The sequence below is a fragment of the Lactuca sativa genome, chromosome 1, assembly GCF_002870075.4.
Source record: "Lactuca sativa cultivar Salinas chromosome 1, Lsat_Salinas_v11, whole genome shotgun sequence".
Lineage (NCBI taxonomy): Eukaryota > Viridiplantae > Streptophyta > Magnoliopsida > Asterales > Asteraceae > Lactuca > Lactuca sativa.
In genome coordinates this window covers 50858621-50885844 of record NC_056623.2, presented here as the reverse complement: position 1 = coordinate 50885844, position 27224 = coordinate 50858621, and the positions used below count along the sequence as shown (strand labels likewise).

The 27224-nt window shown below is 33.9% G+C and overlaps 4 protein-coding genes across 5 annotated transcripts; 2 read left to right on the top strand and 2 right to left on the bottom strand.

Moving 5' to 3' along the window:
- Positions 1–342: 342 nt before the first annotated feature.
- Positions 343–4467, top strand: LOC111911929 (uncharacterized). Of its 2 annotated transcripts, none has more exons than XR_002857018.3 (13): positions 343–1117; positions 1192–1579; positions 1688–2192; positions 2269–2309; positions 2394–2462; positions 2542–2642; positions 2756–2834; positions 2933–3031; positions 3122–3190; positions 3294–3343; positions 3443–3532; positions 3707–3801; positions 3938–3978. XR_002857018.3 is itself a non-coding variant. In XM_023907694.3 (13 exons), the coding sequence occupies exons 1-13, from the start codon at positions 738–740 to the stop codon at positions 4056–4058; spliced, it is 2079 nt and encodes a 692-aa protein (XP_023763462.1). In that variant the 5' UTR covers positions 345–737; the 3' UTR covers positions 4059–4467. The 2 variants fall into 2 exon arrangements, 1 of the variants encoding a protein (XP_023763462.1); XM_023907694.3 differs by having other exon boundaries at positions 345–1117; positions 3451–3532; positions 3938–4467.
- An 11809-nt stretch (positions 4468–16276) lies between these two features.
- On the top strand, positions 16277–19918 carry LOC111911930 (probable serine/threonine-protein kinase SIS8). Its single transcript, XM_052770285.1, has 11 exons — positions 16277–17351; positions 17447–17487; positions 17736–17804; positions 18197–18297; positions 18491–18569; positions 18694–18792; positions 18908–18976; positions 19079–19134; positions 19227–19308; positions 19504–19598; positions 19727–19918. Exons 1-11 carry the CDS (start codon positions 16889–16891, stop codon positions 19851–19853), a joined length of 1281 nt encoding a protein of 426 aa, XP_052626245.1. The 5' UTR covers positions 16277–16888; the 3' UTR covers positions 19854–19918.
- Positions 19919–22001: 2083 nt separating this feature from the next.
- On the bottom strand, positions 22002–23375 carry LOC111911931 (uncharacterized). Its single transcript, XM_023907696.3, has 4 exons — positions 23156–23375; positions 23003–23058; positions 22355–22421; positions 22002–22207 (listed from the first exon to the last, which is right to left on the bottom strand). The coding sequence occupies exons 1-4, from the start codon at positions 23282–23284 to the stop codon at positions 22115–22117; spliced, it is 345 nt and encodes a 114-aa protein (XP_023763464.1). The 5' UTR covers positions 23285–23375; the 3' UTR covers positions 22002–22114.
- A 236-nt stretch (positions 23376–23611) lies between these two features.
- On the bottom strand, positions 23612–26856 carry LOC111911932 (probable pectinesterase 67). The gene is made up of 5 exons (XM_023907697.3): positions 26457–26856; positions 25255–25417; positions 24972–25178; positions 24629–24876; positions 23612–23965 (listed from the first exon to the last, which is right to left on the bottom strand). The coding sequence occupies exons 1-5, from the start codon at positions 26741–26743 to the stop codon at positions 23806–23808; spliced, it is 1065 nt and encodes a 354-aa protein (XP_023763465.1). The 5' UTR covers positions 26744–26856; the 3' UTR covers positions 23612–23805.
- Positions 26857–27224: the final 368 nt, after the last annotated feature.

Below are 27224 nucleotides of genomic sequence, written 5' to 3'. Positions count from 1 at the left end.
CGTAAGAAGAATATAGAGTTTGTGGAAACAAGGATGTTGTGTATATACGCGTAGAAGTTTATTGGACAAAATATCAAACATGACAATTAGAGTTATGCTAAGAGTGGCATATATCAAAAGATTAAGGGAATGAAGATTATGTTGTTCACATACGTCGATAGGAGACAACCGAAGAATGTATAGGAGGGTTAAGAAAATGATCAGTAACAGTGCACGGAGGAAAGGAAAAATATTTCTTAAGATGCCAAAAGTGTAACTTGATAAATAGTCTAGGGGGCACTTCTATAGCTTATTTAAAAAAAAAAAAAAAAAAAAAAGCCCATAGGTTCTGGGGGCGATTTTGAGGAAGTGTAACGAAGACACAGTCCAACACAGTCCAGGCTTTTGTCGGCTGTCGCTACTCGCTAGAAACTTTTTATCAGACGCATTTTGGATTTGCTTTTTATGCTTACGTGTAAGAACCAAAAGAGAGAGAGAGAGAGGTTGAAGTACAGTTAATCAATTGATCTTCAAATCATTGTGTGCTTGTGTGTGTGAAAATGAAGTAGTAGTGTAAGTTAAAGTGTTTCTGTTTCTTGGTTTTACATTTTCTATTACTCTCTTGATCTTGATGTGTGTTTCTTTCACGAGGTCAAATTATATTAATCTGACTGCATGAGAAACTTGGGTTTTTGCTATTTGATTAATTCGCAATTTGGGGTTTCATATAAGTGTTTGGTTTTGTCATTTGTGTGGAAATGGAGAACGATAAGAACATCAATACAATCGAAAGACCACCAATTGAGATGCTACTGAAGAAAATCCAAGAGCTAGAAAAAGGCCATGCCCACCTCAAAGAATCGATTTCAAAGCTCATAATCTCCGACGAGTACAAAAAATCAGTATCACCGGGCAGAGGCGGCGCCTCCCAGACCTTCTCCAAAACGGAATCTTCATCTTACCGGAAAATTTTACCACCGAGAAGAGAAAACAATAATGATAGGTTCCATGAAGGCGGTGGCGCGGCCGTAGACGGTGGTGGGGCCATGAAGCTGACAGAAAATCAATATATAAACATATTACAGACAATGGGTCAAGCATTGCATGTATTCGATCTCACAGGTCGCATAATCTACTGGTATGTCGATCATTTCGTTTGATTTCTTCTTCGTTTTCCCCCAATTTCATCTCTTCGAACCATTAATTGTACAGGAATCAAATGGCACAGAGCCTCTATGGTTACACAGTCGGAGAAGCCATCGGAAAAACTGCTCCCGACATCATTATACCACCTAATTATTCAGAATTGGCTACTATCATCATACACAGAGGATTACAGGGAGAAAGATGGTCAGGGGAGTTTCCTGTTCGAAATAAAAGAGGGCAAAAGTTTACTGTTATCACTAACGTCTCGCCATTTCACGATGAAAATGGAACAATTCGTGGTGCTACGTGTATTTCAACTGATTCTCGTCCATTTCGAGAAATAATTCCACAATTAAACGTTAATATTGCGCCATGGAGGATTTCTTCCTCTAGATTTGGTCTTGATGATCAACAACCTCTACAAACTGCAATCGCCTCAAAGATTTCAAATTTGGTTAGTTGTTTGTTCTTGTAATAATCTTGTTCAAGTATCAACCTTTTTCGTTCTTTCTAGATATTTCTGAACTTGTAGTTGTAACTTTTCTTCAAAACTTCCATACAGGCTTCCAAGTTCAAGTCAAAAATAAAGTCAAGAGAGAACAACGAGGATGATTTCACCAAGAGTGGAGACTATCATTATTACGATATTGCCCCTTGTGATCATACTCAAGATATGAAATCTCCATATGGACATTTTACAGTAAAGCCCTCAACGGATTCTAGCAGGGGTAGTGAAAAGGAAAACAAACCTGGGATCCATGAAGTTTTATCTTCAAAAGCAGAGGCATGGTTGGGTAAAAAGGGAATTTCATGGCCATGGAAAGGAAATGAAAGTGATCAAGATCATGATTATGGTCCACAAACAAGTTCTAGTGCTTCTATAAAAGTAGAAACTCAAATGCATGAAAGTTTTATTAATACTAATGAAGCTCCAAAGTCGTTGTCTTCTTCATGTGGTGCAAGTAGCTCAGGGCGTAATGTTATCTATAAAATTGACATTGATATCGACAATTTGGATGTTGAAGTATCATGGGACGATTTGGTAATTAACGAACAAATTGGACAAGGTATAAATACTTTAATCTTAATTTTTATAGTTTTTTTTTTTTTTCTTGTAATTTTTTGTTATGTTTATGTTGGCAGGTTCTTGTGGGACCGTATATCATGGACTGTGGTATGGATCGGTACTTTTTCCATCTTTACCCTTCTTAGCTTAATTGATTTTGTTATAAAGGGTAACAAAGTTAAGGTATCTTGATGTTATGTAGGATGTCGCAATCAAAATGTTTAGAAAGCAAGAATACCCTGAAGATGTGATACTATCCTTTAGAAAAGAGGTAATCTTTTGGTCAATGAATTATGTTGACCATATTATTCTTTTTTTGTGAAATAATATTCTTTTGTTGTGGATTGAAGGTGTCTCTCATGAAAAGACTCCGACATCCGAATATTTTGCTCTTTATGGGTGCAGTTACTTCACCTCATCATCTATGCATTGTTTCAGAGTTCCTTCCACGGTTAGTTACATCATTGCATGAAAATGTTTGACTATTACCAAATGTCTATAATACCCTTGAGTAATGATTTTACACATAGTGGACAAAAATCGATTTTTTTTCTTTTTATGTAGTGGAAGTTTGTTCGGGTTACTTCAAAGAAATACAACCAAATTAGATTGGAGACGCCGCATTCATATGGCCATGGATATTGTAAGTCGCATGTTAATAATCTTTTTATTAACAATTGATTTTGAGTGATATATACTTTTTAAATAATCTTTTTATTAACAATTGTTTTTGTTTTAAAGGCACGAGGGATGAATTATCTTCATCATTGCAACCCACCTATCATTCACCGTGATTTGAAGTCTTCTAACCTTCTTGTTGATAAAAATTGGACAGTGAAGGTGTTTATTTTCTTTACTTTTGTGAATTTTAGTTTTTTTTTTTCATGAGTAGGAAAATACAATGATATTGAATAATTTACAATTGAATAGGTTGGTGACTTTGGTATCTCGCGTATCAAGCATGAAACTTATTTGTCAACAAACACCGGGAAAGGAACAGTATGCCAATTTCTTTCTTGACTTTTTGTTTTGACCCATATTAAATAAAAATAAACTTATTTAATCATTAATTAATTAAGAAACATTTTTTTTTCTTTCTCAGCCTCAATGGATGGCTCCAGATGTTCTTCGTAATGAGCAAGTGGATGAAAAGTAAGCTTATAACATGGATTTTCTTTCAAATTTGATGTAAAATAATAATTATTATTAATATGGGTGGATTTGTGTTTTTAAATTGAACATTTTTTGGAGATTTATAGGTCGGATGTGTATAGCTATGGTGTGGTATTATGGGAACTTACTACTGAAAAGATTCCTTGGGATAATCTGAACTCAATGCAGGTATATATGAATTTCTTTCTATTTCATAACATGCTACTACTCTTTGAAACCATGTATGTTAAAACTTTGACTTGTAAGTGTATGGTCAAACCTATAACTCTTTCTAATAGCATATTGATATGCATATCATGTTGTTATTAAAACTTAAAATTTAATTAGTAATGACTCTTGCAGGTTATTGGAGCTGTAGGGTTCATGAATAAAAGGCTGGAGATTCCAAAGGACATCGATCCACAATGGGCTTCTCTTATAGAAAGCTGTTGGTCCAGGTCTTTTGTTCAATCTTAGTAGCAAAATTACAAATTTACCCTTGTTTGCTAAGTTTCTTTTTCACCACCAAATACAATGTGTGATATCTGAGGCATACAATATACCAACAACTTTCTTGATTTCTTTGTTGCTCAGTGAACCAAAATCCCGACCAACATTCCAAGAAATACTAATTAAACTCAAGGATTTGCAGAGGAAGTTGGTGATTCAAACTCAAGTTCCCCGTAGAGTTAACAGCAATCAAAAGGGATCATAAAAAGTTAAAACATGTGATGATCAATTGCTAGAGGCTTCAATGGTTTTTCTCATCCAAGATTTTAGAGATGAGGTTGACAAGTTGCATATTCGGGCTAACATTGAAGAAGATACTCAAGAGTTCTTGTTACTTGTATAGTATATTTACCAACGAGGACTGACCAAAACAAGATGAGGGTAGACAAGTAGAAGCCATCTTTTGTGTTGTATGTAGGTATGTATGTATGTATGTATGTATGTATGTATGTATGTATGTATGTGTTTTCATTATGTTTAAGTAGGTGGATGGATCCTCCATTTCCAATGGTTAGTTCATAGTTATGTATAATGCTAATTGAAAACATTTGTTCACAAACAACTTACAAAAAGAGACAGATCATAATGATTCGAACGCTGAATAAGCTTGTTCAGTTCTTATCGGTTTTTGGTTGTTCGTTTTTTCTCATGTAAGCTATTTATATATCTATTTATCGTTGTCAATTGTGATTGGTTGTAATATAATATCTATGGGAGGCTGTTACCCATAAGCAACATAAGGGCCATACACAGCATGGGAAAGAAATCATGTAAAATAAATTAATCATGTATAATTCTGTCTTGTAAAAGTTCTATCTCATTTCTACTATCATTTTTAGTTCTTAAATGGTGATCTGCCTCTTACATAATGACACTTGACTTTCAATCCAGCTTTTGTATTAATTTATAATTCTAACAAAAATACTATATTGAAAATGGTAATACAATATCAATAATTAAGGTAATCTCATGAACCGTCAATCTACTAATTTGTATGTTTCAGTCATTTTTGTTAATTTAATTTGTTTTGAAAGGTAACCAACTATTTTTATTCAAAGTATATTAATATAGCCTGCCATAGCCATTTCACCCGGCCTATACGACGTGTGTATTATGAGCTAGCATGGTTAAATAAGATACTAAAGGAGCTTAAGCATTCCTCTAATATGTGACACCATGATTCATATCTAAATTGCTAATAACCGCGTATTTCATGAGTGAAATAGAGCATATAGACCTGGCTTGTGAACGATCCCATGTGTGATTGGAGGCCAGAGAAGACATTTCAAAATCCATGTTAGACTTCCAATTGGGATCACATATCTTAAGCAGTAGACAGTGGCGGACGCAGACTGTTTTAGTAGGGGTGTCCCTCGTACTTCAAGCGGGTGCACCTAATAGAAAAAAACAAAAAAAATAATAATAATAAAATAAAAAAATTCACTGCGTGCCGAAAATTAAGTAGTGGCCCGGGACCCCAAATGCCCTACTAATGTCCGCCACTGGCAGTAGACTAGGTTATGGAAAAAAACTCAAAAGGTGGCAGAGAAAGATTGGTGATTTGTTTAGGTTTAAGAGACCTCATATGAAAACGAGTGGTCATGTGGTGACCATCTATGGATGTGGAGACATAAGTAGGATTTTGTGTACCTGTAGAGGTTCTGTGTCCAGGAGAAGACGACACATCATCAGATTCATCCAAGAAAGGAGAAAGTGTCGTAAGAGGAGCTTCAATAGAAACTTCAATTTTGAATTGGTTCAAAACATATGTATAAAAATGGTAAAAACATTAGATTTAACACATAAAGAAACCACTCATAGAAAAGGAAAAAAGTCATCTGGAAAATAGTATTTGTATCCACTAAGACTTGTAACTGGGGATGTCCATAAGTCTGAGTGAATTAATTAAAATAAAGGAATAGGTTTTAAAGTAGAACTTGAAGAAGTTGAAACAAAACATCATAACCGGAGAAATTGGAGAATGAAAAATCTTGCATGACCAAGTCGATGGTGTTACGTAGTAAGAGAGACACTGGATATAACATCCATTCATTTACGATTCATGATGGGTTTTACATATAATAATGTGGAAAAATCCTTATATTCTTAAGGGTACATGAAACATAATAGATCTATGTCATAACACTATAGAAGCAACATACTATTGGACAACAAAACTTATAAACCCTAGATGAAATCGAAATTCACATTCAATGGAGGGTTACATACATTTTGTAGATCCCAATCAAGTTAATCAAAGTCTTCTTGTCTCCTTGGAAAACCTAGCTCCAATAGTGTGCGAGTCTTTAATGGTTCACACTCAAAACGCAAGAAACCATAGGATTGAAGGAGAGATGGGAGAGAGGAGGAGAATTTCGTTCTCCCCCTTAAGGTATGTGAGAGTCACAAAAATTAGGTGCCCAAGGGTCCTATTTATAGTCTAGGTAACTTAGGGACAAAACAAGATTTGAAGGATTAAATAATAGATTTAATCTCAATCCAAATCTTTTCCTTATATACCATCAGGTGTGTGGCTTCTAGAAACCCTAAGAAAGGCTCCAAAACCGTCCATACTATGGACCATTCTAGAATTGCATCTTTTGCTCAACTATTGAACAATTACAATTCACCTCTTGCACCTTTAATTAATTCCAATTAATCTCGAATTAATTCCAGATTAATTCTGATTAATAATTAATGAACTATCACTTATTTCTAATTAATTTATTACTCATATAATAAATTAACAAATCATTAATTAACAATTTCTAATTAATATATTAATCACATAATATATTAACAAAACATTTTATTTCTCTCTCTGTTGATCAATCTAGGCCATTTCCTAGTTATGAAGGCAACCTAAAAAGAACTTTACTTTTATTCATCAACATTATACTAATTTAGTTAGGATTTTAGACACTTAATCCAACAGTCTCCCACTTGGATAATTTGCTAATTAAATTATAAGTACCACTCCAAATAACCAGTAAAAATTGTTTTCCAAAGACACTGCCAAACTCTGATTAGACGTTGGTCGTAAAAGAAGTGATCAATTATCCCTTCATTTTACAAGATAACGTATGGACACAAGACATGAATTAGAATCAATCTCATTGTGCGAGATTTTGTTTCTCGACTTTCCCGATTTATGACGACTGAATTCAAACTACTAATTGAACACATCAATTTAGTCCGGGCTCGGCCAAGCACTTTAGAGGTCGGTAACAAATCATCGAGGGGCCCAAAGATATCGCTTTTCCTATTAATGCAAAAGAAACGAATAAACTTCGACTATATAATCATCAATTTCACTCACCAAATCATGCATGGAATTACACTATATAACACTCAGGTACGAGATGCGTTGGTGTAAACCAATGCACAACAGATTTGCAAAATACGACTTATATATCTCTGTTTGAAAAATAAAAGATGTTATCGTCTTAGAATTACTCGTGATTGAATCCATGAAGTAATCTCTAAGCGCGGTTTTAACCAACAATTAAAATCCCTATTTTCAAAGTATTCATGAATATTACAGCAATCCCTATGCAATGTCAAATCCATATGAACAATCCACAATCAATTCATGATAGTATTAAATCAATACTTACTCCCAAAAGTATGACTAATTGTGGCATTTTGAATAAATTAACATTCAGGAAGTAACACACAAAATGAAACACAATAATAAACTAATTGTCCTATGGCTTCACACTCTTTGAATATAAATAAGTCCCTATTATCTAATCACCATAACAATTACAGATTTATCTATTGTATAAATGTTCGAGGTAATCAACTTAATGACTAAACTTTTCAACATTTCCCATGTCAATGCTCTTAACATGCATATCATGTTTTCCTTTGGTTATCACTATTGTGAACGAATCATCAGAAAGAAATTCACTTCACAACTATGAAAATATCCTCATCTTTATCTTGGATGTAGTGGAATCCCCTCATTCTATGCATTGACCTTCTGTGATCTCAAGAATCCTTAGTCAATATGACTGTACTTTCACATAATGTTTCTAATGACAATTTGTTACTTAAAACAAATCAGAGGTCAACTATGAGGCTTTCTAGTCCAAGTACGCTCCTTGGATACTTTACTTGCACCAATATGGTCTTACCCACATTGTCGAATCTACCATCATCTCCTACATGAAACCTTTCTTGCTACAACTAAAAAATGAATATCCATTTAGAATATGACGCAAAGTCATCTCTAAAATTCATGTTACTATAACTCTTCTCAACCATGTTCTCTACTGTCTACAAGCAACCATTATTTGGTATCCTTCAATACTTAGAATATTCTTGACAGTTATCTAATGATTCCGTCAAACAGTTTCCGACACAATCTCCTGATGCACAAAACATCTGAGACATCAGAATAAGCACAAGTCATATGTAACGCCCGTAGATCCGGTCTAGTCAATTTAGAGGCAATAAGTGTCGAAAATGACTTTTCGGCAAAATATTATTTAAAATAAATAATCTTAACCAAGTTGTATTATATGTTACAAGGTTTCCGTACATATAAAGACCGCCGAAATCCGAGTTATAACGAAGAAGTTATAACTCGTCGAAGTTTCGCGACGGAACTGGCACGACACCGGGAAGCGTAAATAGTGAATTTACGATAGATCAATATTTAGCCTTAACGATCTAAATTAAAGTCGTAGAATACATTAAACCGAGAGCGTCCATAAAAAGAACGCCCAAATCTGACTTCGTATGAGGAAGTTATGAATTTTCTAAGATTTGGCTTAGCAGTGCACGACCCGAAATTCGAATATTAGATCGAGCGGTTTTTAGCCAAAACAACCTAAAAGAGAATTGAAGATCTCGTTATTTGTAGCATAACGATAAAAAGACAGACAAAAACGGACGTCAGATGAAGAAGTTATGAATTTTTAACGGACCAATCCTATCCCGGCCTGTTAAAAATATAAAATTTAAAATAAATTCAAAATTAGCCGACGGAGTCTAAACAAAAGTTGTAGAGTACGTTCCCACCTTCGCGTGGATATAAAGAACATCGAAAACGGAGCTCGTATGCGAAAGTTATGATTTTTCTAAGTCGGGAGGGTGTTGTGCGAGTTTGGGTGACGTGGCGCGATCACAACCGTTGCTTCCTCCCCAAGGCTAGCCACCAGATGGTGACACGTGGCACATTACGCCCAGCGTAATTTTGAGTACGCTCAGCATAACCATTACGCTTAGCGTAATTTTTGAGTACGCTCGGCGTACTCGGCACTGGCAGCCTATAAATAAAGGCGAAAATCTCTCATTTTCTTCACAATTCTCCACTTCTTTCCTCCCAAATACCCCCAAACCTTCAAGGTTTTTCCCTAGCACCTCCAAGTTGTTAGAAACAAGTCCCAGAGCACCAGGAAGCTCCAAGAGGAGGAGCCTTTCGGCTCGGAAACGCTGCTCCAGCGAAGCTCGGTTTTGCGAAAAACCCGCTGTAAGTGAGCTATGCTTGCCCTATCTTTTGTATAGCTTATGTTTTAATATAGTAACGTTATTAGGAAATTAAAATGAGTATTTGGGATATTATTATGAGTTATATAAGAGTGTTTCTTAACGCTTATATAATAGTAATAATATCTAGACTATTAATTAGTCGCGGTTAACGTTAGACTAAACTCTAGTGGTAATGATACTAGGTTTTGTCCGAGGGAAATTGTTTTAACACTAACAAAGTGTTGTACGAGTACCAAGTCATCACCTTATCAGGTGAGTGCATAGTCCCTTTCATCTTACACATAGATATGAAGTCTTTTAATATAAATTACGTGCTATGTGTGCATATTGTCTGAATACTTGTTGCCTATGCTGGATGAAAGATTTTTATACATGTTTTATATGATTTAAACTGTATATGTATTTTATATCTACAAAATGTGTTGGGTAAAACATGGGTAGATGAAATAGTTGTTGTGTGATAACACGATGGAATACATCAATGTTGACAGTGATCCAGTCATCTAGTGGAGTATAGATGACGACCATGGACGATACTAGACAGTCCAGTGGAACGCTAGCAGGCACGTAACCTGTAGGTGTTTTTGAACTAGGTGCTCATTAGGTATTTTTGAACTGAGTGTGTTCACTAGGTATTTTGAACTGAGTGTGTTCACTAGGTATTTTGAACTAAGTGTGTTCACTAGTTACTTTTGAACTAAGTGTTTACCAGATGTTTTGGACTACGTGTTCACCAGTTATAATCTATAAGCCTTGGTAATGATGGACTTCGTGCCGATTCCTTAGGATGATCCTTAGGAATAAATAAACGACGAATAGCTGATTCTTAGGGTAGATCCTTAAGACTAAAGAAGATAATGGGGATGGGTAATTGGGTTGATTGTTTGATTGTTTAAACATAATAATTATATTATTGTGGGTTGAAAACCCTATGTACTCACTAGGTTTCCCAACATGACCCACTCAGTTTATTTATATCACAGTTGTTGATATGAAGTCACATTACACTGAGAGATTAAAGAGATGTAGATCACTAGTGTAAATAAATGTAAGTTCTGTTGATGCTTATGTTTCTGTATTGACGATGACATCCCAAACGTTTTAAAATGAATAAAATATGTTTCTTCGAAAATGTTTTGATAACGTATTTATCTTTTTTTTGGAACAAATTCCGCAACATTTTTATGAAAAGAAGTACTCTGATATTTTTTACAAAGCATAAACAAAATCGGTCTTTTATGGCTGTGAAAAATGGGGATGTCACATCATAGCATTCATGATTGATCCTATATCTGAGGCATATAGGACTCGACTCATTTTATCAAATTCATGACTAGAACATAGGACTTTAAGATTCACTTAAGTCCTTGCTATGAAGCATATTAACAATCTCTTTCTTAGAATTTTCTATGTTGAAACCTTTCAACACATTATGCTTTGACTAGAATCTTATTAAACATTTTGATCTATACTTCTAGATCCAAATACCAACTATCAATGTCGCTTTACCTTTTCCATCATAACGAAACAACTACCAAGATTTTGCACTTTGCAATTTAGGACTGTTTCCTATGAGAGGTATTTTCATCTATATGCAATACCAGGTAGACAACAACACTCCCACTAGCTTTGACATGTACTCAAGACTCATTTGGACTTCTAGAAAGACAACACTCTTCATTTTCTCATGGAAAAACAAATTCCTGCTATGCGATGCTTGTTTGAATAGATTTTTCAAGCCTACACATCTTATTTGGATACGTTGTATGTTTAAATCCTTTTAGAATATGTCATATATCCTTTGAAAGTTTATTATTGAGGAAATTTGTTTAAACATCCACTTTACCATATCTCGAATCAAAGAAGGCAACAATGGTAACAAATAACCAATTAGACCTTTACCAGCTATTGGTAATAATGTTTCCTCATAAACAATTTCTTAAGTTCTAAGCGGAACCTAGTTCCTACCATACTAGCTTTGAATGTGTGTACATTCCCATCCTTGTTAGTCTTCACATTGAGGATCTAATCGCAACCCATTTTCATAAGACGAGGTTTATGATCAACCAATTTTAAAATTAGTTATCCCTTATGGACAAAATTTCGCTATCCTTAGACTCTTCTATTGGCAGTCATATGGCCCACCATTGCTTTCTAGTAGCTATTAGACTTATCCAAATTGATCAATGTTTTGTCAATAATTAAAGAATCTTCTTCCACAACTAGATGAAACTCATAAAACTTGGGAGGTGCTCTAAATCTACTATATTTTACGAAGAGGTATGGTAATGTTATTTGACTCAACTGGTTTTTCAACCTCAGGTTGAGAGCTAGTGCCAAATATAGGTTCATTTTCGGTTATATCTCGAATTTATTCAAGTTCAATATGACTCCCATTGAATTCTTGATATCTATATGTTCATTCTCTCAAGGAACATTCCTTTTGAGCTATAAGAGCAAATATCAAAAGTCTTCAGTGAATACACCCTACAACGTAACAGTTCATAAATCTCGATTCAAGTTGGTCATTGGTTTCTCGTTTAACGAAAGACCTCACAACACCAGATCTAAATGTGATGGAACTTTCCAACTCTACATTTCACGAGGAGTCATCAAAACCTACTTAGTTGGATACAAGGTTTAAGAATGCTCTACTAATTCAAGTGTATATTTCCAAAAATTTGTGAATGGTAGTGAAGCACTACTCATCGTAGATCGAACCATATAGCATTTGATTCTCCTTTTAGTAACATCATTACATTAATGTAACACTTGTTTTGGTATGTTCATATTCAACCCTTTTCATTTTAAAGTTTTGCATTTTGGTCCTTATGGCTAGTACACGGGGCGTACTATAGGGTACACTTGGCGTATTAGCTGAAATATGATCGCGGGCATCCGTTAGCATAATTTTCGTATAACAACAGTTATCACGCCATCATTGGTCGACCTCCTTTTGAGATGATCTATGGGAGGAAATGCAGGAACCCGATCTGTTAGGGCGAGGTCAGTCAGCGGATTATGGGGAGTACCGAGGTGGTACTCAAGACCACTGAGTTGATCCAGCAAGTTCAGAGTAGGCTTTAGACAGCTCAGAGTCGGCAGCAAAGTTGTGTTGATAGACGTCGATCAGATCTAGAGTTCCAGGTGGGGGATATGGTTTTCCTGAAGGTGTCACCTTGGAAAGGTGCCATCCGATTCAGGAAGAGGGGCAAGTTGGGCCCCAGGTATATCGGTCCTTTCAGGGTTTTGGCTCGGGTGGGTCGGGTTGCATATCGCTTGGATCTTCCAGATGAGCTAAGTCAGATTCATAGAATGTTCCATGTCTCTCAGTTGTGGAAGTGCTTAGTGGATGATTTCGTAGGGGTACCGTTGGAGGATATTCACGTGGATGACCGCCTGAATTATATTGAGAGACCATTGGTAATTCTTGATCGGAAGACGAAAACCTTGAGGAACAAGGTTGTTGGGTTGGTGAAAGTGCAATGGCAGCATTGCAAGGGTTTGGAGTGGACTTGGAAACCGGAAGATGAGATGAGGGAGCACTATCCGAAATTATTTGGAGCAACGGACTTCGAGGACGAAGTCTGATTCAAGTGGGGGAGAATTGTAACACTTGATTTGGTATGTTCATCTTCAACCCTTTTTATTTTAAAGTATTGCATTTTGGTCCTTATGGCTAGTATGCCCGGCGTACCATAGGGTACGATTGGCATACTAGCAATGGACATTGAGCTTTCCAGTGATTTTTCTGTTTGCAGAAGGCACACTCATCATATGCAACCCTTGGAGTTTGTCAGGACTAATTAGTGGAAATAGCAAGCACAACAGGAGTGAAAGTAGGAATGGAGATTGCTTTAGACCTTTTATCCGCATGAGACTTGATACGAGTTTCTTCAACAATAAGCTCATGAACAACAGAATCCGCTGAGGGAAGTGGGGAACGATGAAGGATTGTTGTACATAGGCCTTCAAAGTCAGAACGCAACGCCATCAAAAACTGAACCAAACGTTGTTCTTCCCTCTTAGCAATATAAGGCTCAAAGTCTGTTAACTCTTTAGATTCAGTAAGATCCAACTGATCCCATAAATCAGACATAGCAACATAGAAATCTTGAATACTCATATCATTTTGCTGAAGGGTACAAATGTCATACTCTAACTGATATTGTTTAGCAAAATTGGACTGAGAATAGAGTCTCTCCAAATGGTTCCACATTTCCTTTGTTGTGTCATATTTAGCCAACTGCATATCAATAGAATGAGTAACATAATTGTTAATTCAAAAAATGACCTTGGAGTTATCATTCTCCCAAGTATCAACTAACAAATCGAAATTTTCAGCTTGAGGCACTGAAGGTTTGGCTTTAGTCCCAGTGACATAGCCCCACATATTCTTCCCACAAAGAAAGTTATTCATAACATAGCTCCAATAAGTGTAATTTATTCCATATAATCGAGTACTGACTGACTGAAGGGAAGCGTCTTTTCCATTCATGATGACAACAGAAAAATAATCGCAATAATGGACAAGCAATCAGAGAACAAGAACGACAAACCAGCAGAAGCAACCAATCCAATAGCAAAAAAATCGAATAGAAAACCCTAGAATTCGAACAGCAACAACAAACTAACAACAACGGCAAATAAACACTAACAAGAAAACGAACAGCAACAACAAACGAACATCAAACGCATATGTTACAGTAAACCCTCAAAAAAATTCGATCCACGCCACAGATGACTGCTACAAAATCTTCGAACGTATCAAACCTCCGCTCTGATACCATGATATTTAAGCCATATGATTATTGAGAGAGAAAAGTTACAAGTGTTCTAGATGAAAAGTACAAAAGTTGAGAACAAGAAAGAGGAGAATAAATACTAGCTAAGACACCAAACCCTAATGGGCTAAAGGCTAAAAGGTCCATAAACAAGAGAGCAAACTACATATAGGCTAACAACATTAACGCTAAAATGTATTGCATATTTGCTCATTCAGTACCTTAACTTATTTTCATGTTTTTTGAGGGAATAAAGTTGCTGTCGACCTGCTTTTTTAATCACTACTACCTACTATAACAGGTTTCAAGCTGATGTGGCTTCCTTTTCAATTCCAACTCACCAACCAATGGTATGAACACATGTTCAACCTCATCATGGAGAAACTTTTAGCATGGTCAACATTTCCTATTTTGCAAAACCCATCAATCATGCAACGAAAAACGAAGTTATCTGGTCAGACATTTCACCAAACAACTTGCATGCGTCATCCATCTTCAAACTTACTAGACTGGTAATATATGTGGCAAAAATCACACCCAATTTCAAGCGATAACTGAAGCTACTCTGTATCACCTAACAAAGAATTATGCCGATCGTCAACTATATAACTATGAGTCGGAAACTAGATCGTCCAGAGGGAGAGTGGCAGATGCTCAAACATGAAATCCAAAGAGCGGGAAAACTTGTTAAGAAATGTTCGAAAGTGAAGTGGCATATCATCAAGAAGTTGCTAGAATTCCTTTGAAGTCGAACTTTAAGCATTCCAGAGTCGACACATTAGGGAGGCGCTTTAAATGTCAGCATTGTAAAGCTGAAAATGGACCGGTTACCTTCAGATTTAATGAAAGATACCCTACTGAGAACAATGCGGGTCCGTAATCGCAGTGGTTCTCTGTCGTCTTCATTCAGAACAGAATAATCGAGATATGAAAACATGAAACGAGAAAAGTATGGTTGGTGTGTTCCCGAACTTCCGATTGGAATTGTAGCATTTGACGAACTGTTGGAGAAGCTGAAGGCAGATGTGCAAAGACGACTTTGGTGAAAATGCTATACCACAATGAATAGTACTAAGGTGATGAATCAGTTGTGAGTGGTGGGTTGGTTATGGAGTTTTATGGTGAGTTTAGGGTGGAAAAGAAGATGAATAGTTAAGGGTGTTCTTTGGGATGGATCGATTTGATCCAATCCAATCAAGTAAATCCAAATTGATTTTGGTTTTTAAAATGTGAATCCGAATAGTTCAAACTAAATTCAAATCTGATCCGATCTGATCCAATTACGATTCGGTTGAATCAGTTTTTATAATTCGGTTTTTAAAAACTAAAACATTTTAAAATGACATATAATTTTAATATTACCGAGTTTTATACATGAAGCAAAAACAAATTATTTAGTTACGATTTGAAATTTTGTAAACAACTATTAAGAAGATATATTATATTTTAATATTTTATAGATAAAAAAATTTTAAGAGAAAATGCATATTAATTTTTTTATTAGGTGAAAATTTTTAAACCTATTTCAAAAAATAAATTACAAAATTAATAAATAATTATCGATATATATTAAAAATAAATAAATAATAAATTGCTATTCGGTTTTTTTGGACTATTCGGTTCTTATTTTATAAACCATAACCAATCCAAAATCCAAAATCCAAAATAATAATTTTGTCGAAAACCAATCTAAAAATTCAAATATTCAAACCAAATAGTCCAATCCAAATTGTCGAATTGGAATTCGGTTTTATCCAAATACTGAACAGCCCTATGAATAGTATTGGGTTTATCAGGTGCTTCATGGGGTTGTACATTAAAAATTAGTATGGGTTAAATGAAAATGGGTCAACAAATATTTATGTGGCAAAGGGGTAACCGGGTAACCCTTTTATTTTGTACAAAGTGACTAATTAGTTCCGATAAAAATAATTTTATTTCCAAAGAAAGTACGAAAATAAATTAAATGACGGAACAGACAATTCGTAGGCCTAATATGTCATTTTCCCTATAAGAAAACAACACATATTCTCCAGGTGTTTGAAACATGAAGCTGAAGCATCAACATAGATTTTGTTTTTATTGGGTTCTTGTTGCTTTCTTCTAAACTGGAATTTTATAAGACAGAAACGACGAATGATGACACGGTTTTTTTGTAGGCGACCTTTGTACAAAATTTAAAGGACAAATGTTTTGATCAACAATCAGACAATGAGAATGTCTTTTTGTTTCAAACTTTAGGCTTAAATAACAACTCTTGATGCTTGTTTTTCTGTGAAAATGGAGAACGACATACACCAGAAAATAAGACCACCCATTGAAGAGCTGACAAAGAGGATTCAAGATCTAGAAGACGCCCATGCTCACCTCAAACAGAAGATGTTCAAGTTCATGATCTCCGGTGACCGGAAAACTTCAAATTCAATATCTTCACGCCGATGGACTCAGCATTCACCTCTCATCTTAACAGAAACTGATTATTTCAACATCCTACAGTCAATCGATCAGCCAATTCATATAACCAATCTTAAGCGTTGCATAATCTACAGGCAAGTTTTTTATATTTTGAGGCTGATTGTTGTATCTTGTATGATATTAACCTAAATTTGTCTCCGGCTTTTGAGATTTGTGAAGGAACCAAGCTTGGGAAAACTTGTATGGTTATAGTGCTGAGGAAATTCGTGGAAAAGGTTTTCTGGATCTTGTAGTAGAACCAAAGGATCTCCATATAGCTAATGATATCCTACAACAAATGTTAAAGGGTGAATGCTGGACAGGGGAGTTTCCTATTAGAAACAAGAGAGGGGAAAGGTTTGTTATTATCGGTTCCACTAAACCTTTACGTGATGAAAATGGGCAAATTATAGGGATTATAAGTGTATCAGCTTCCCCACGCCCATATCAACAAATAAAGCTAAATGCTCCCATGGTAAATGAAACCAGTACCTTGTTTTCAAAATCTAAATGGAAAGGAAATGAACAAAGAGGTTGTTTTGATCCCACAAATAGTCGTTCTTGTTGGCATTGGATACACAGTGATCATGATAAGTATGGTCTGAGAATGAAGGCGAATGTAGAAAATCAACAATGGATGGTGAACACTAATTGTGTTGGTCTTGATAACAAGGCTTTAAGTACTTGGTCTTTGTGTAATCATAGTTTTGATTGTGAAATCAAGTGGGAGGATTTGAGGATTAGAGAAGTGATTGGGCGAGGTTTGTTAATGTTTTACAAGACTTTCACGTCTTTTTTTTTTTTTTTTTGTTTTTGCAAGTTTTTGATGTTTTACGTTTAACATACATTGTGGCAGGTTCATGTGGGATTCGATATCATGCAGTGTGGCAAGGATCTGTATGTTTCCAATTCAACAATAGTTTCAGAATTAATTATGTCATCATCTAACAAAAATTGTAATTACTTGAATCATCAAAGATTCAAGTAACATCTCACATAAATTGAAGGACCAATTATGTCATCATGGCTTACTATGTGATATAAATTATAATTATATCCCTAACAAAAAAAATATATTACATAAATGGTTTTACAGCCACATTATTGTACGTATATTTTAATAATGTATTGTTCGTGTTATGCAGGATGTTGCTCTCAAGTTATTTTCCAAGCAGGCACACTCACATGATTTTATAGTATCATTTATGCATGAGGTATTTTATATCTTGAAAAAGTTATATCATATCATTTTCAGCCCTGCCTCCCAGAAAAAAAAATTATAATAAATTTGTAACTTTTTCGCAATCTTTATAGATTTTCTTGATCCGCAACTATTCATGTATATCGGCTTTCTCCTTTTTCAAGCTATCTTTCATTCCAAATACATCACTTTGAGAGTCGATATCTCTCTCACCTTAAGTTTGATATGTTCTTGTAGCATATTGTTACTAAAGCTCTTTCCAAGAAGAAAGCAACCCCATTAAAATATAATACAAATAAAAAAATAGATATCCAAAATTTACACATGTCCAAAATCGGTGAAAATCATATGTTTCTAGTTAATAAAGATCATATTTTTCTAACAGTTTTTTCTTTCAATTTGAAGACATCTCTTATGAAAAGGCTTCGGCATCCAAATATTTTGCTCTTCATGGGTACAGTAGCTTCACCTCAGCGCATATGCATTGTAACCGAGTTTCTTCGTCGGTTAGTATCCAATCCCCCTCCTCAAATACATTCAATCATGTGTGTTTGTGTGTATGAGAAGACACTATTATAGCTATTTCACACAAGTAATGTTGGAATCTTATATATTTTATCTTGTCTAGTGCACATGCCTTTTAATCTTATGCATGCATATGACTTTGATGATTTTTATGTTCTTATAACTTTTGTGAAGTGGAAATTTGTTCAAGTTACTTCACCGAAAAAGAGCCAGATTGGATTGGAGACGCCGAATCCGTATGGCCATTGATATTGTAATCAATGTTTTCTCTCTAGCTACTTGCTAGTTTATCAATAAAAACATTCGTCTTTCAAGGAAAAAACATTCCATTAAACATATTGATATTATCTTCATCATTATATACTTTTTTTATATAGGCACGAGGAATTAATTATCTTCATCATTGCCTCCCTCCCATCATCCACCGTGATCTGAATTCTTCAAAACTTCTTGTGGATAAGGATTGGACAGTCAAGGTGACACTTAGTACGATTTAACTACCATATTTGTGTTCATATTCCATCTGATGTTGTACATTTTCTTCTCTTTTTTCACAAATAAAATGATCTTGTGTCACTTACAATTGAATAGGTTGGTGACTTTGGTCTATGTTGTACTAAGCATGAAACTTATGAGACGATAAAGGAAAGGATTGGAATGGTACTACATATGTCCTTGATTAAAACTTTTATCTTCTGTGGGCCCATATATATAATTTCATGAGTTGACAATCTTTTGAGTTTTGTCTTTCTTTTTTGTTAGCCTCAGCCTCAGTGGATGGCACCCGAAGTTCTTCGAAATGAGCAAGCAGATGAAAGGTAAATCTACTTGTTTGCATCCCTAACGATTGATCTATAAATCTATGTTTAGTTTTTATATATTTTTTAAAATGTTTCTTGGCTTTGTGTAGGTCGGATATATATAGCTATGGTGTGGTACTATGGGAAATTACCACAGAGAAGATCCCTTGGGGTGATCTCAACTCAATGCAGGTTTTCTTCTTTCTAACATCATGTAAATGGAGAACCCATGATCACATCATATAAATTGATGAATACATTTAAGTTTGAACTAAATTGAGAGGGTTTGTTTGCAAATCATGTCAAAGATGATAATGATTTAGGAAGATTGGGCAAAGAAAGGGGATTCGTATACTAATAAGAGTGTGTGTGTGTATATATATGCAGGTGATGGAAGCTGTAGGAGTCATGAATCAAGGGTTAGATATTCCAAAAGATGTGGATCCACAGTGGGCTTCTCTTATTCAAAGATGTTTGTGGAGGTTCATTCTTCATAATCAATTAGAATACCTTCATCGTTTAATAACAAATCCTTTTAAGTTTTTCATATAATTTGTTTGGAAAAAAAAAAAACCCAACAAGTTTCTTGTTTTCTTTTTTTCCTTCTTAGTAAACCACAGTCGAGGCCAACATTCAAAGAGATACTAGAAGAGCTACACCACTTGGACATGCGGTTCAAGGTCATGCCACCACTTCATGAGGACTCAAAGAGCAGTAAGGAATTGAAAATTATGTAAAACAGATGCATCATCTTGTTCTTTTTAGTTTTGAACTTCAAGGATTTCACTTTCTTGTGTTGAAACTTAGCTAATCTATGAATGTGGAATGAAAATCAACGAGAATGATGACAAAAGATGGCTTTATTATTCATGATTTGTGAAAGCGTACAAGAACAGAGTAAACAAAGAAACTGGCATGGGAGTAATACTTTGAAAGCGTACAACTTAAATGGGCAATCAACATGTTGTTCTTAAAAATTAAGAGCACCACCTTGATCACTCTGAGAACATTTGTCAAACACCTAATGTGTGTATTTTGAAATTCCACCTCAACACAAGTTCTTCGTAGAGGGATCGTGTTTTCAATTCACATCTTCAAAACAAAGGTAATTCAAGAAAACAAAAATAATTGGACTCAATTGTTTCCTACTCAAAAAACACTTTCAACTTCCTTAAATTTTCAGTTAATACTCCTTGACTTTACTTTTAAGTCACTAAAGAGCCCTACAATGATGATATTGATTATGTCAGTACGGAGGAGGAGGATGATGATGATAGTATGGAGAAAGATGATGATTATGTCGATATGAATCCACTTCCAATTGCTAAAAAGAAACCCATAGAAATGAAGCTATCCTCTCTTTTCCCTTTTCAGAAATTGAATGAAGAAAATGTTGGGAAAAACCCTAGGCTTAAATAATTTTCACACCTGAACTCAATGCATAAATGGTCGCTAATAATATTTGATTAACAGCAATATAAACCCAACTTCATTAATCTTTCACTTCAAGGTCAAACTTCTAAATAGGCTTAAGCTCATATACGCCAAATTAGTCGACCCAATTAACAAAACTATGAGCCAAAACCAAATTTTTTTGTCAAATACAAAGGGTTTTCTAAAAAAAGAAAATAGGATTTTTTTAACTTACCAATTACCAAAACATTATTGGTAAATCGGCTTGAACATGCAAAACGAAAATAAAGAAATGTTCATGTTCAAACAAAGAAATTCGCCCCCAACAAAAATAGCATTTTCATTGTCAGACGTCATTTTATACATTATTTATTTTTGAAAATTACCAATCATAGCATTGTATTCCGTATTAAACAGTTTTCCAACATATAGTAGATCCCATCATACAATTACAATTTCTAACCATTTCCATGCTCATATTCAATAAATAAATCAAATTCTTCAATTATATCAATATACCATAACAAAAGTCTAGCACCTAGATTTCTTCACAACCATTAACATACATAAAAACCTAGTTATATACTTGGTATAATTGCACAATGCGTAACAATAATCCAAGCTTATATCTCACGTGCATAAACACATTGAACTTCAAGAGATTGACAATAATTATATCAAAATAATCCCAAATCAACAATAAAATTCCAAACACTTAATCCTACAAAAACTAACTCTTTAAAACACGTTCCCGATTCATGCAACCCACATGTATTATTTAAAATATATTCATACAAAACTCATGAAACTATTAGTTTTGTTTTCTGTTTTCAAACTAATTTCTTAAAAATATATTTAAGATTTTCTAATCATGTATTTCTAGGTCGAAAGCATTTGACATGAACAACTTTCATATGCTCACCTTTCTTATTCTTCTTCTTGTGACATGTATGGTCAAAGGTAAATCATTCAATAGCTTTTCATGTTAAATAATCAAAAGGTGCATATATATATATATATATATATATATATATATATATATATATATATATATATATATATATATATATATATATATATATATATATATATATATATACACACACACACACACACACACACACACACACACATAACATACATGTGTATAAAACAATGATTTTTTGTTTGTATAAAGGTAGCACAATCGGGATCAAAGAGGCTAAATATGGATCTGGTTGTTATTCTGGTGATTATAACGATAAGTTTCAAATTTGTTGCAAGCAAAATTTTGTAGTTAAGAGTTGTTATACTAAAATGGAAGATTGTAAAAAAAATTGTCCATACACTAACACTGCATAAATAAAAGTAAAATACTCTATTGTGATTAATCTCATTTCTCCCATGAGGTCACATCCTAATATATCAGCATCATTTTAAAGTTTTCTATTCTTTTGTCTTGAACACAAAACATCCATTTCAATTTCACAACATTTTAATTAGGAAAATTTGGATTCAATTGCATAACATAAAAGTTGTGACACAATGTAACATAAACTAAATGATGTTTAACAAGATTTTGGAAATAACAAGATAGATGTTGAATTTAAAGATTACCCACATGAAGCAAGTGTCTTATTGCAGCAACTGCATCACCCTTGTGTTCCCTTAATGTTCTTTCAGCCACCTTTTTATCCAACTGCAATAACATGTCATGAGTAAAATATACTTTTTTTAGCAAATAAATCATCACAAAAATCCCAGAAAACAAACACTAAACTTTCAATTGATTCTTTTTTTTTTCTTCCAAAATCTCTCACTTCAGAGAACAATGGGACAGTTATACCTCTAGTTCACTTGCAATGATGTCAACTTCAGCAGCATTGATCTTAACAGCAGCCAACTCTTTCTCCCTTGAAGAAATCATAAAATAAAATAAATTGATATTAAGCATATATATATAAGAAACATAAATAAAGTTTAGTGGTGTGATTATTAAGCTGGAGATGATAAATTGATAATGATCTATAGAAGGATCATAATACCCATTAACAATGTCATGAAGGATTACTGTATGAAAATAAACTTTTTTGTTTCGCAGTCAGGATTACCAATATGAGTAGTCCCTCTGTTTGATGAAAATTAAAACAATCACTTTTGACACATGACATTTATAAGGTTCTTGATGCTTCAAAATGTTGTTAATGATACACCAGATTTGGTTAGTAGCCCTCATAACTATGTAATCAGTTAAATTCAGAAAGATAGATGCAAAAACATCTTATATCTGTAAGATAAGTTTTCCTCATTGTAACACTTCAGAAAAAAAATGAAAACGTAAACATTTACATCATCACATGATTGATAGAAGTAAATATATGGTAATTGAACATGGATAGTTCAGTGATAAATAAACTTTCATCAGTGTGTTGATTGATAAAATTTGCATAAAAAGTAACATGCAGAAATAATTTTTGGGACACGGATAGCAAACCTCAATCTCATAGCATTCAAATCAGCTTCCTTTGATGCAGCGATCGAAGCCATAGCCTATTCAACACAAATTTTAAACAATAAAACCTAAATAACCGATTCATACGATCAATCCATTATAAAACCAGACAATTTGTAAAATTTACACACAAACCTCTTGAACACGAGTCGAATCGAGCTGACGATCTTCGACATGGTCGGTAAGTTTGTCGAGTGCTTTGCTCTGTTGCTGTAAGTCCTTGGAGTCCTCTACTCTCTCAATCCCTTCGTCTCCTGCCTCCATAATTGTCTTCACTCCTTCGAATCACAAAGCTCTGCAAATGGCGAAATCGTTTGCCCTAAAAGTTTCTAGTTTTCGGGTTCTTTTGCATAATGCCATGAACAAACCCTTTTGAAACCCATTTTAATAATGGGCCCAAACCCATTCTTATTTTTTGTTGTTATTTAGATTTTAGGGTTAAAAACTTAAAATATTCGGGTTATGTCATGACATGTAAAATAAAACTAAAATTCTTTAAATATTTTAAACCATAAATCAACTACTGATATGATTGGTTGATCATTCATCTCATTCTTTGTTATTCTGATTATTTAAATTGCAAAAATCACAAGCTCAAGAATATTGGTTAATGATAACCTATAAGCCATTATTTACAAAATAATTACAATTGTTTCATTCCTTTATGCCATGTCGTTTAGAAGGAAGAAACTCAAAACACACATAACCTAATAATTATAGTACAAACAACCTAAAACTTCATTGCACAAGTTTTTAATACATATGGATGCAGCAACCTTGAAAGCTTATGCAGAATATCCTGCAAACAACCACTTCCTACCATCGATAAATTTTATAGAAAGGAATGGTGCAGCTTCTTCATCACTCAGTTTCTTCAACCATTGAACCCGCTCACTTGTACCAGCTCCGGGTCCATGACATTTGTATTCACAATGACATAGATTTCTGTAAAAATACAAATGAGAAAATTAAGAAATAAACTAATAGGTAAAACCTGATTAATATATAAAATCATTAAATGAATGAATTGTGATTTATTCAACATGGTAGTTTTTTTTTTTTTTTTTTCAAGTTGTATTTATTACAATGAAATTATAGAAAATAATGAAATAACTCATTCCGAGGAAATGGAAAAACACTTTTGTGTGAAATGAAATTGATCATTCCAAAAAGAATGTGTGCCTTTTATTTTTTTCAACTTTCATTCTCATTATAGTATTTTTTAAATAAATAAATAAATACTATAATTCGTTTTTACTTACATCAATTTTTTAAAACTTTTATTATTTTATATATGCAATTTTATTTTGTAGAATAAATAAGCATGTTGTTTTTAATAGTTGAGATTTAATAATTTTTTATTGTAATAAATAAAAGTTCATTACTTATAAAAGATAATGTATAGAATATAATTAAAATCATACCTTCAAATTCTATGAGACCAACATACGTTTATTTTATATGACCATTTTAGTCATTTCATTTTATATTTTTATTCAATCAAAATTATTTAGTTTTCTGGTATTATCACTGAAAATTAAGATCACTGAAAATACTGAGTTGTATAAAAAGTAAAAGGGGAGAGGGGAAAGATAGAGGGAAGCTTACTCGGTACTACCGTGATGGTTCCAATCACTCCAGCCTTCGGGTCTTATAGTCTTAGACAAGTAAGTCTTTGCAAAAACTACTCGAGAATGGGTACCTCTAGGTCTACCTAAGAAAGCATGTCCAGTGCCAAAAACTCTCCCACCAACAAAAACAAATCCAGTATTTTCATCTAGACCTGATCGCGTATGGGCCGTCACTGACCCTTGAATCTCCATGCGTCTATCATTAATCACAAAAATCTCACATTCCTGCACGAGTACCATAAACAATAACAATTCATTTGGGAGGGTACAGTTGTAGGGTCTATATTTTATAATATTTTTAATTAAAATAGAAAACTTACATGAAAGATGGATCGGCCGCGACCGAAAATAATATCGACCGCACCCTGGATGTAGCAATGATCGTAGTAATGTCTACCTTTGTTATCAAGAAGAGTGTTATGGGAACTATAGAATCCACAACTATAGAATGCAACCTTGTCCGCACCCACATATGCTGCGACAGTTTGGTTATGTGAGGTGTTAGCGATCCCTGTAGGTGCATCATTCTGTCGAAAACATATGCATTAGAAGGTTGTACTTTATGCATTGTTGTGATGTAATTGGTGAATTAAAAACTTGTACCTTAAAGCTAATACCATAGGCAACGAAATTAGGAGCTTCAACTTTGAAAGTGGAAGATTGATAGTTGTTTTCAGAGCTTTCTGCCCAAACTATTACTGTTTTAGTGCTCCCACTTCCCCTCAAGTAAATGTGTGGTTTTTCCCTTGGGATTATTACTTTTTCCCTACATTAAAACCACATTATGATTAAACAATCATGTACATAATTTTGAGGTGGCAAAAACTTTGTGTTCCGGTTGGTGTGTTGATGGGTCATAGGTTTGTGTTGTCTTATTCAATTCTAACTCGGATTAGCCATAAACAGGTCAACTCACGTAACCCGTTTATTTAACTATAAGGGTTCGTGGTTGGATTCGGGTTTTTTATGTGTCAGAATAAGGTTTGTGCGTTCAGGAAAAAAATGTCTAAATATCATATATTTACTTATTAGTTCTTATTATTTTCTTTATTTAATAAATATATTATTTATTTATTTAAATATAATAAAATAAATGGGTTTACGGGTCAAGCTGTGAAATTATTTGCAAACCCGAACACGATCCGTATAATAAACGGATTGGCAGGTTGACGGTTAGAAAAACTCAACCCAAATCCGTTTATCTTCATATCAGGTTCGTATCGTGTTGAGAATTGACACCCCTATAAAAACATGTCGGATTTGTTTTGTAATCCTATACACATATAAATATAGTTCTCTAAAAATTTACTGTTATAATAATAACCTAATTCTGTTTTTTTTTTAAGTTAGAAGATGGCAAGTATTGAATAATATACTTAAAGATACTAACTCGTTTAACTCATTTTTTCAGCTATTTTTTATGTTTAATTACTAATTACTAGTTAGACATGTCATAGATAAATCTAAATCCAAATTGATCAATATTCACTTAATGATTTATTCGAAAACGATGCCTCTAATAGACATTATGTACGCCTAAATAGACTAATTGCTTGTTTAGCCACATATAATAATATGCCTCTAATAAACATTAATGTACGCTTAAATAGACTAATTGCTTATCCGCCGTTCTAAAAAAATTAAAATTAAATAAACATCTATAATGCATGTTGTAAAATATAATGTTTAACATGATAATCGATATATATTGATATGGAAAACGAAATATAAATAAGAAATAGTAAGAAATAACTTAAAAAACTTTATTAAAAATATAATAAGAAATAGTAAGAAATAAACATCACCTGTAAATTCCTTTTTTGACATGGATGACAACCCAATCTTGATTATTATCAGGAACAGAATCAATGGCACCTTGTATCGACCTATAATTTTCTGGTCCATTAATGTCAACGATGAAGGTTCGATTTGGTAAGATTTGTGAGGTCAAAAAAGACGCGTCTACCCCTTGTGGCCTTAGCCTGAGAATACCTTTGCCATCGACACCATCTAGAAAAACCGTAAATGTGATAAATGTGAGTACGTATAGAACTAATATTGTTTTAAAAGGATTAGACTGTAATCGAAACATAGTGAACAAAACATAGAAAATTGTGGGATAAAAGAAAGAAATTGAAGTAAGAAAATGTTTGGTTTCTTAGGGTTCTTCTGGTTTTGAAGGCGGGGTTTTAAATTTTGTAGGGTGTTAAGAAGGGTAATTTTCTCCTCCAGTAGTTCGTGTGTGGTGAATATCTTGATATTGGTTTTTCTATGTTCTTTTGGTTTTAAGATTTATGTGTGGTTAAGGAATCTTTCGTTTTTAAGGTTTTATATTTTGTTCTTTTGTTTTTAAGGTTTTTAAGGGCTATCATAATCATATATAGATGCCATGATATTGTAAATTTACGACAAAAAAGTATACAAGTATTTAATTAATAGAACACGTGCTTGGGATGAAAGTGGGTCCAAACCCGGACCATTGGACTCGGATCCGGAATTGACGGATTATAAGACCCGATAACCGGACCGGTATACAGGAATTGGTTCTGGTTCGGTTCCGGTATCAAACCGGA

What these genes read in the sequence shown, in the direction of transcription:
- LOC111911929 (XM_023907694.3), top strand. Translation starts at nt 738, where the DNA reads ATGGAGAACGATAAGAACATCAATACAATCGAAAGACCACCAATTGAG. An exon ending in TTCATATGGCCATGGATATT is followed by an intron (nt 2,835 to 2,932) that starts GTAAGTCGCATG and finishes TTTGTTTTAAAG; the next exon opens with GCACGAGGGATGAATTATCT. An exon ending in ATAAAAATTGGACAGTGAAG is followed by an intron (nt 3,032 to 3,121) that starts GTGTTTATTTTC and finishes ACAATTGAATAG; the next exon opens with GTTGGTGACTTTGGTATCTC.
- LOC111911930 (XM_052770285.1), top strand. Translation starts at nt 16,889, where the DNA reads ATGTTAAAGGGTGAATGCTGGACAGGGGAGTTTCCTATTAGAAACAAG. An exon ending in ATGCAGTGTGGCAAGGATCT is followed by an intron (nt 17,488 to 17,735) that starts GTATGTTTCCAA and finishes CGTGTTATGCAG; the next exon opens with GATGTTGCTCTCAAGTTATT. An exon ending in TAAAGGAAAGGATTGGAATG is followed by an intron (nt 18,977 to 19,078) that starts GTACTACATATG and finishes CTTTTTTGTTAG; the next exon opens with CCTCAGCCTCAGTGGATGGC.
- LOC111911931 (XM_023907696.3), bottom strand. Translation starts at nt 23,284, where the DNA reads ATGGAGGCAGGAGACGAAGGGATTGAGAGAGTAGAGGACTCCAAGGAC. An exon ending in ATTCGACTCGTGTTCAAGAG is followed by an intron (nt 23,059 to 23,155) that starts GTTTGTGTGTAA and finishes TGTGTTGAATAG; the next exon opens with GCTATGGCTTCGATCGCTGC. An exon ending in TTGAATGCTATGAGATTGAG is followed by an intron (nt 22,422 to 23,002) that starts GTTTGCTATCCG and finishes GATTTCTTCAAG; the next exon opens with GGAGAAAGAGTTGGCTGCTG.
- LOC111911932 (XM_023907697.3), bottom strand. Translation starts at nt 26,743, where the DNA reads ATGTTTCGATTACAGTCTAATCCTTTTAAAACAATATTAGTTCTATAC. An exon ending in GCGGCCGATCCATCTTTCAT is followed by an intron (nt 24,877 to 24,971) that starts GTAAGTTTTCTA and finishes GTACTCGTGCAG; the next exon opens with GAATGTGAGATTTTTGTGAT. An exon ending in AACCATCACGGTAGTACCGA is followed by an intron (nt 23,966 to 24,628) that starts GTAAGCTTCCCT and finishes GTATTTTTACAG; the next exon opens with AAATCTATGTCATTGTGAAT.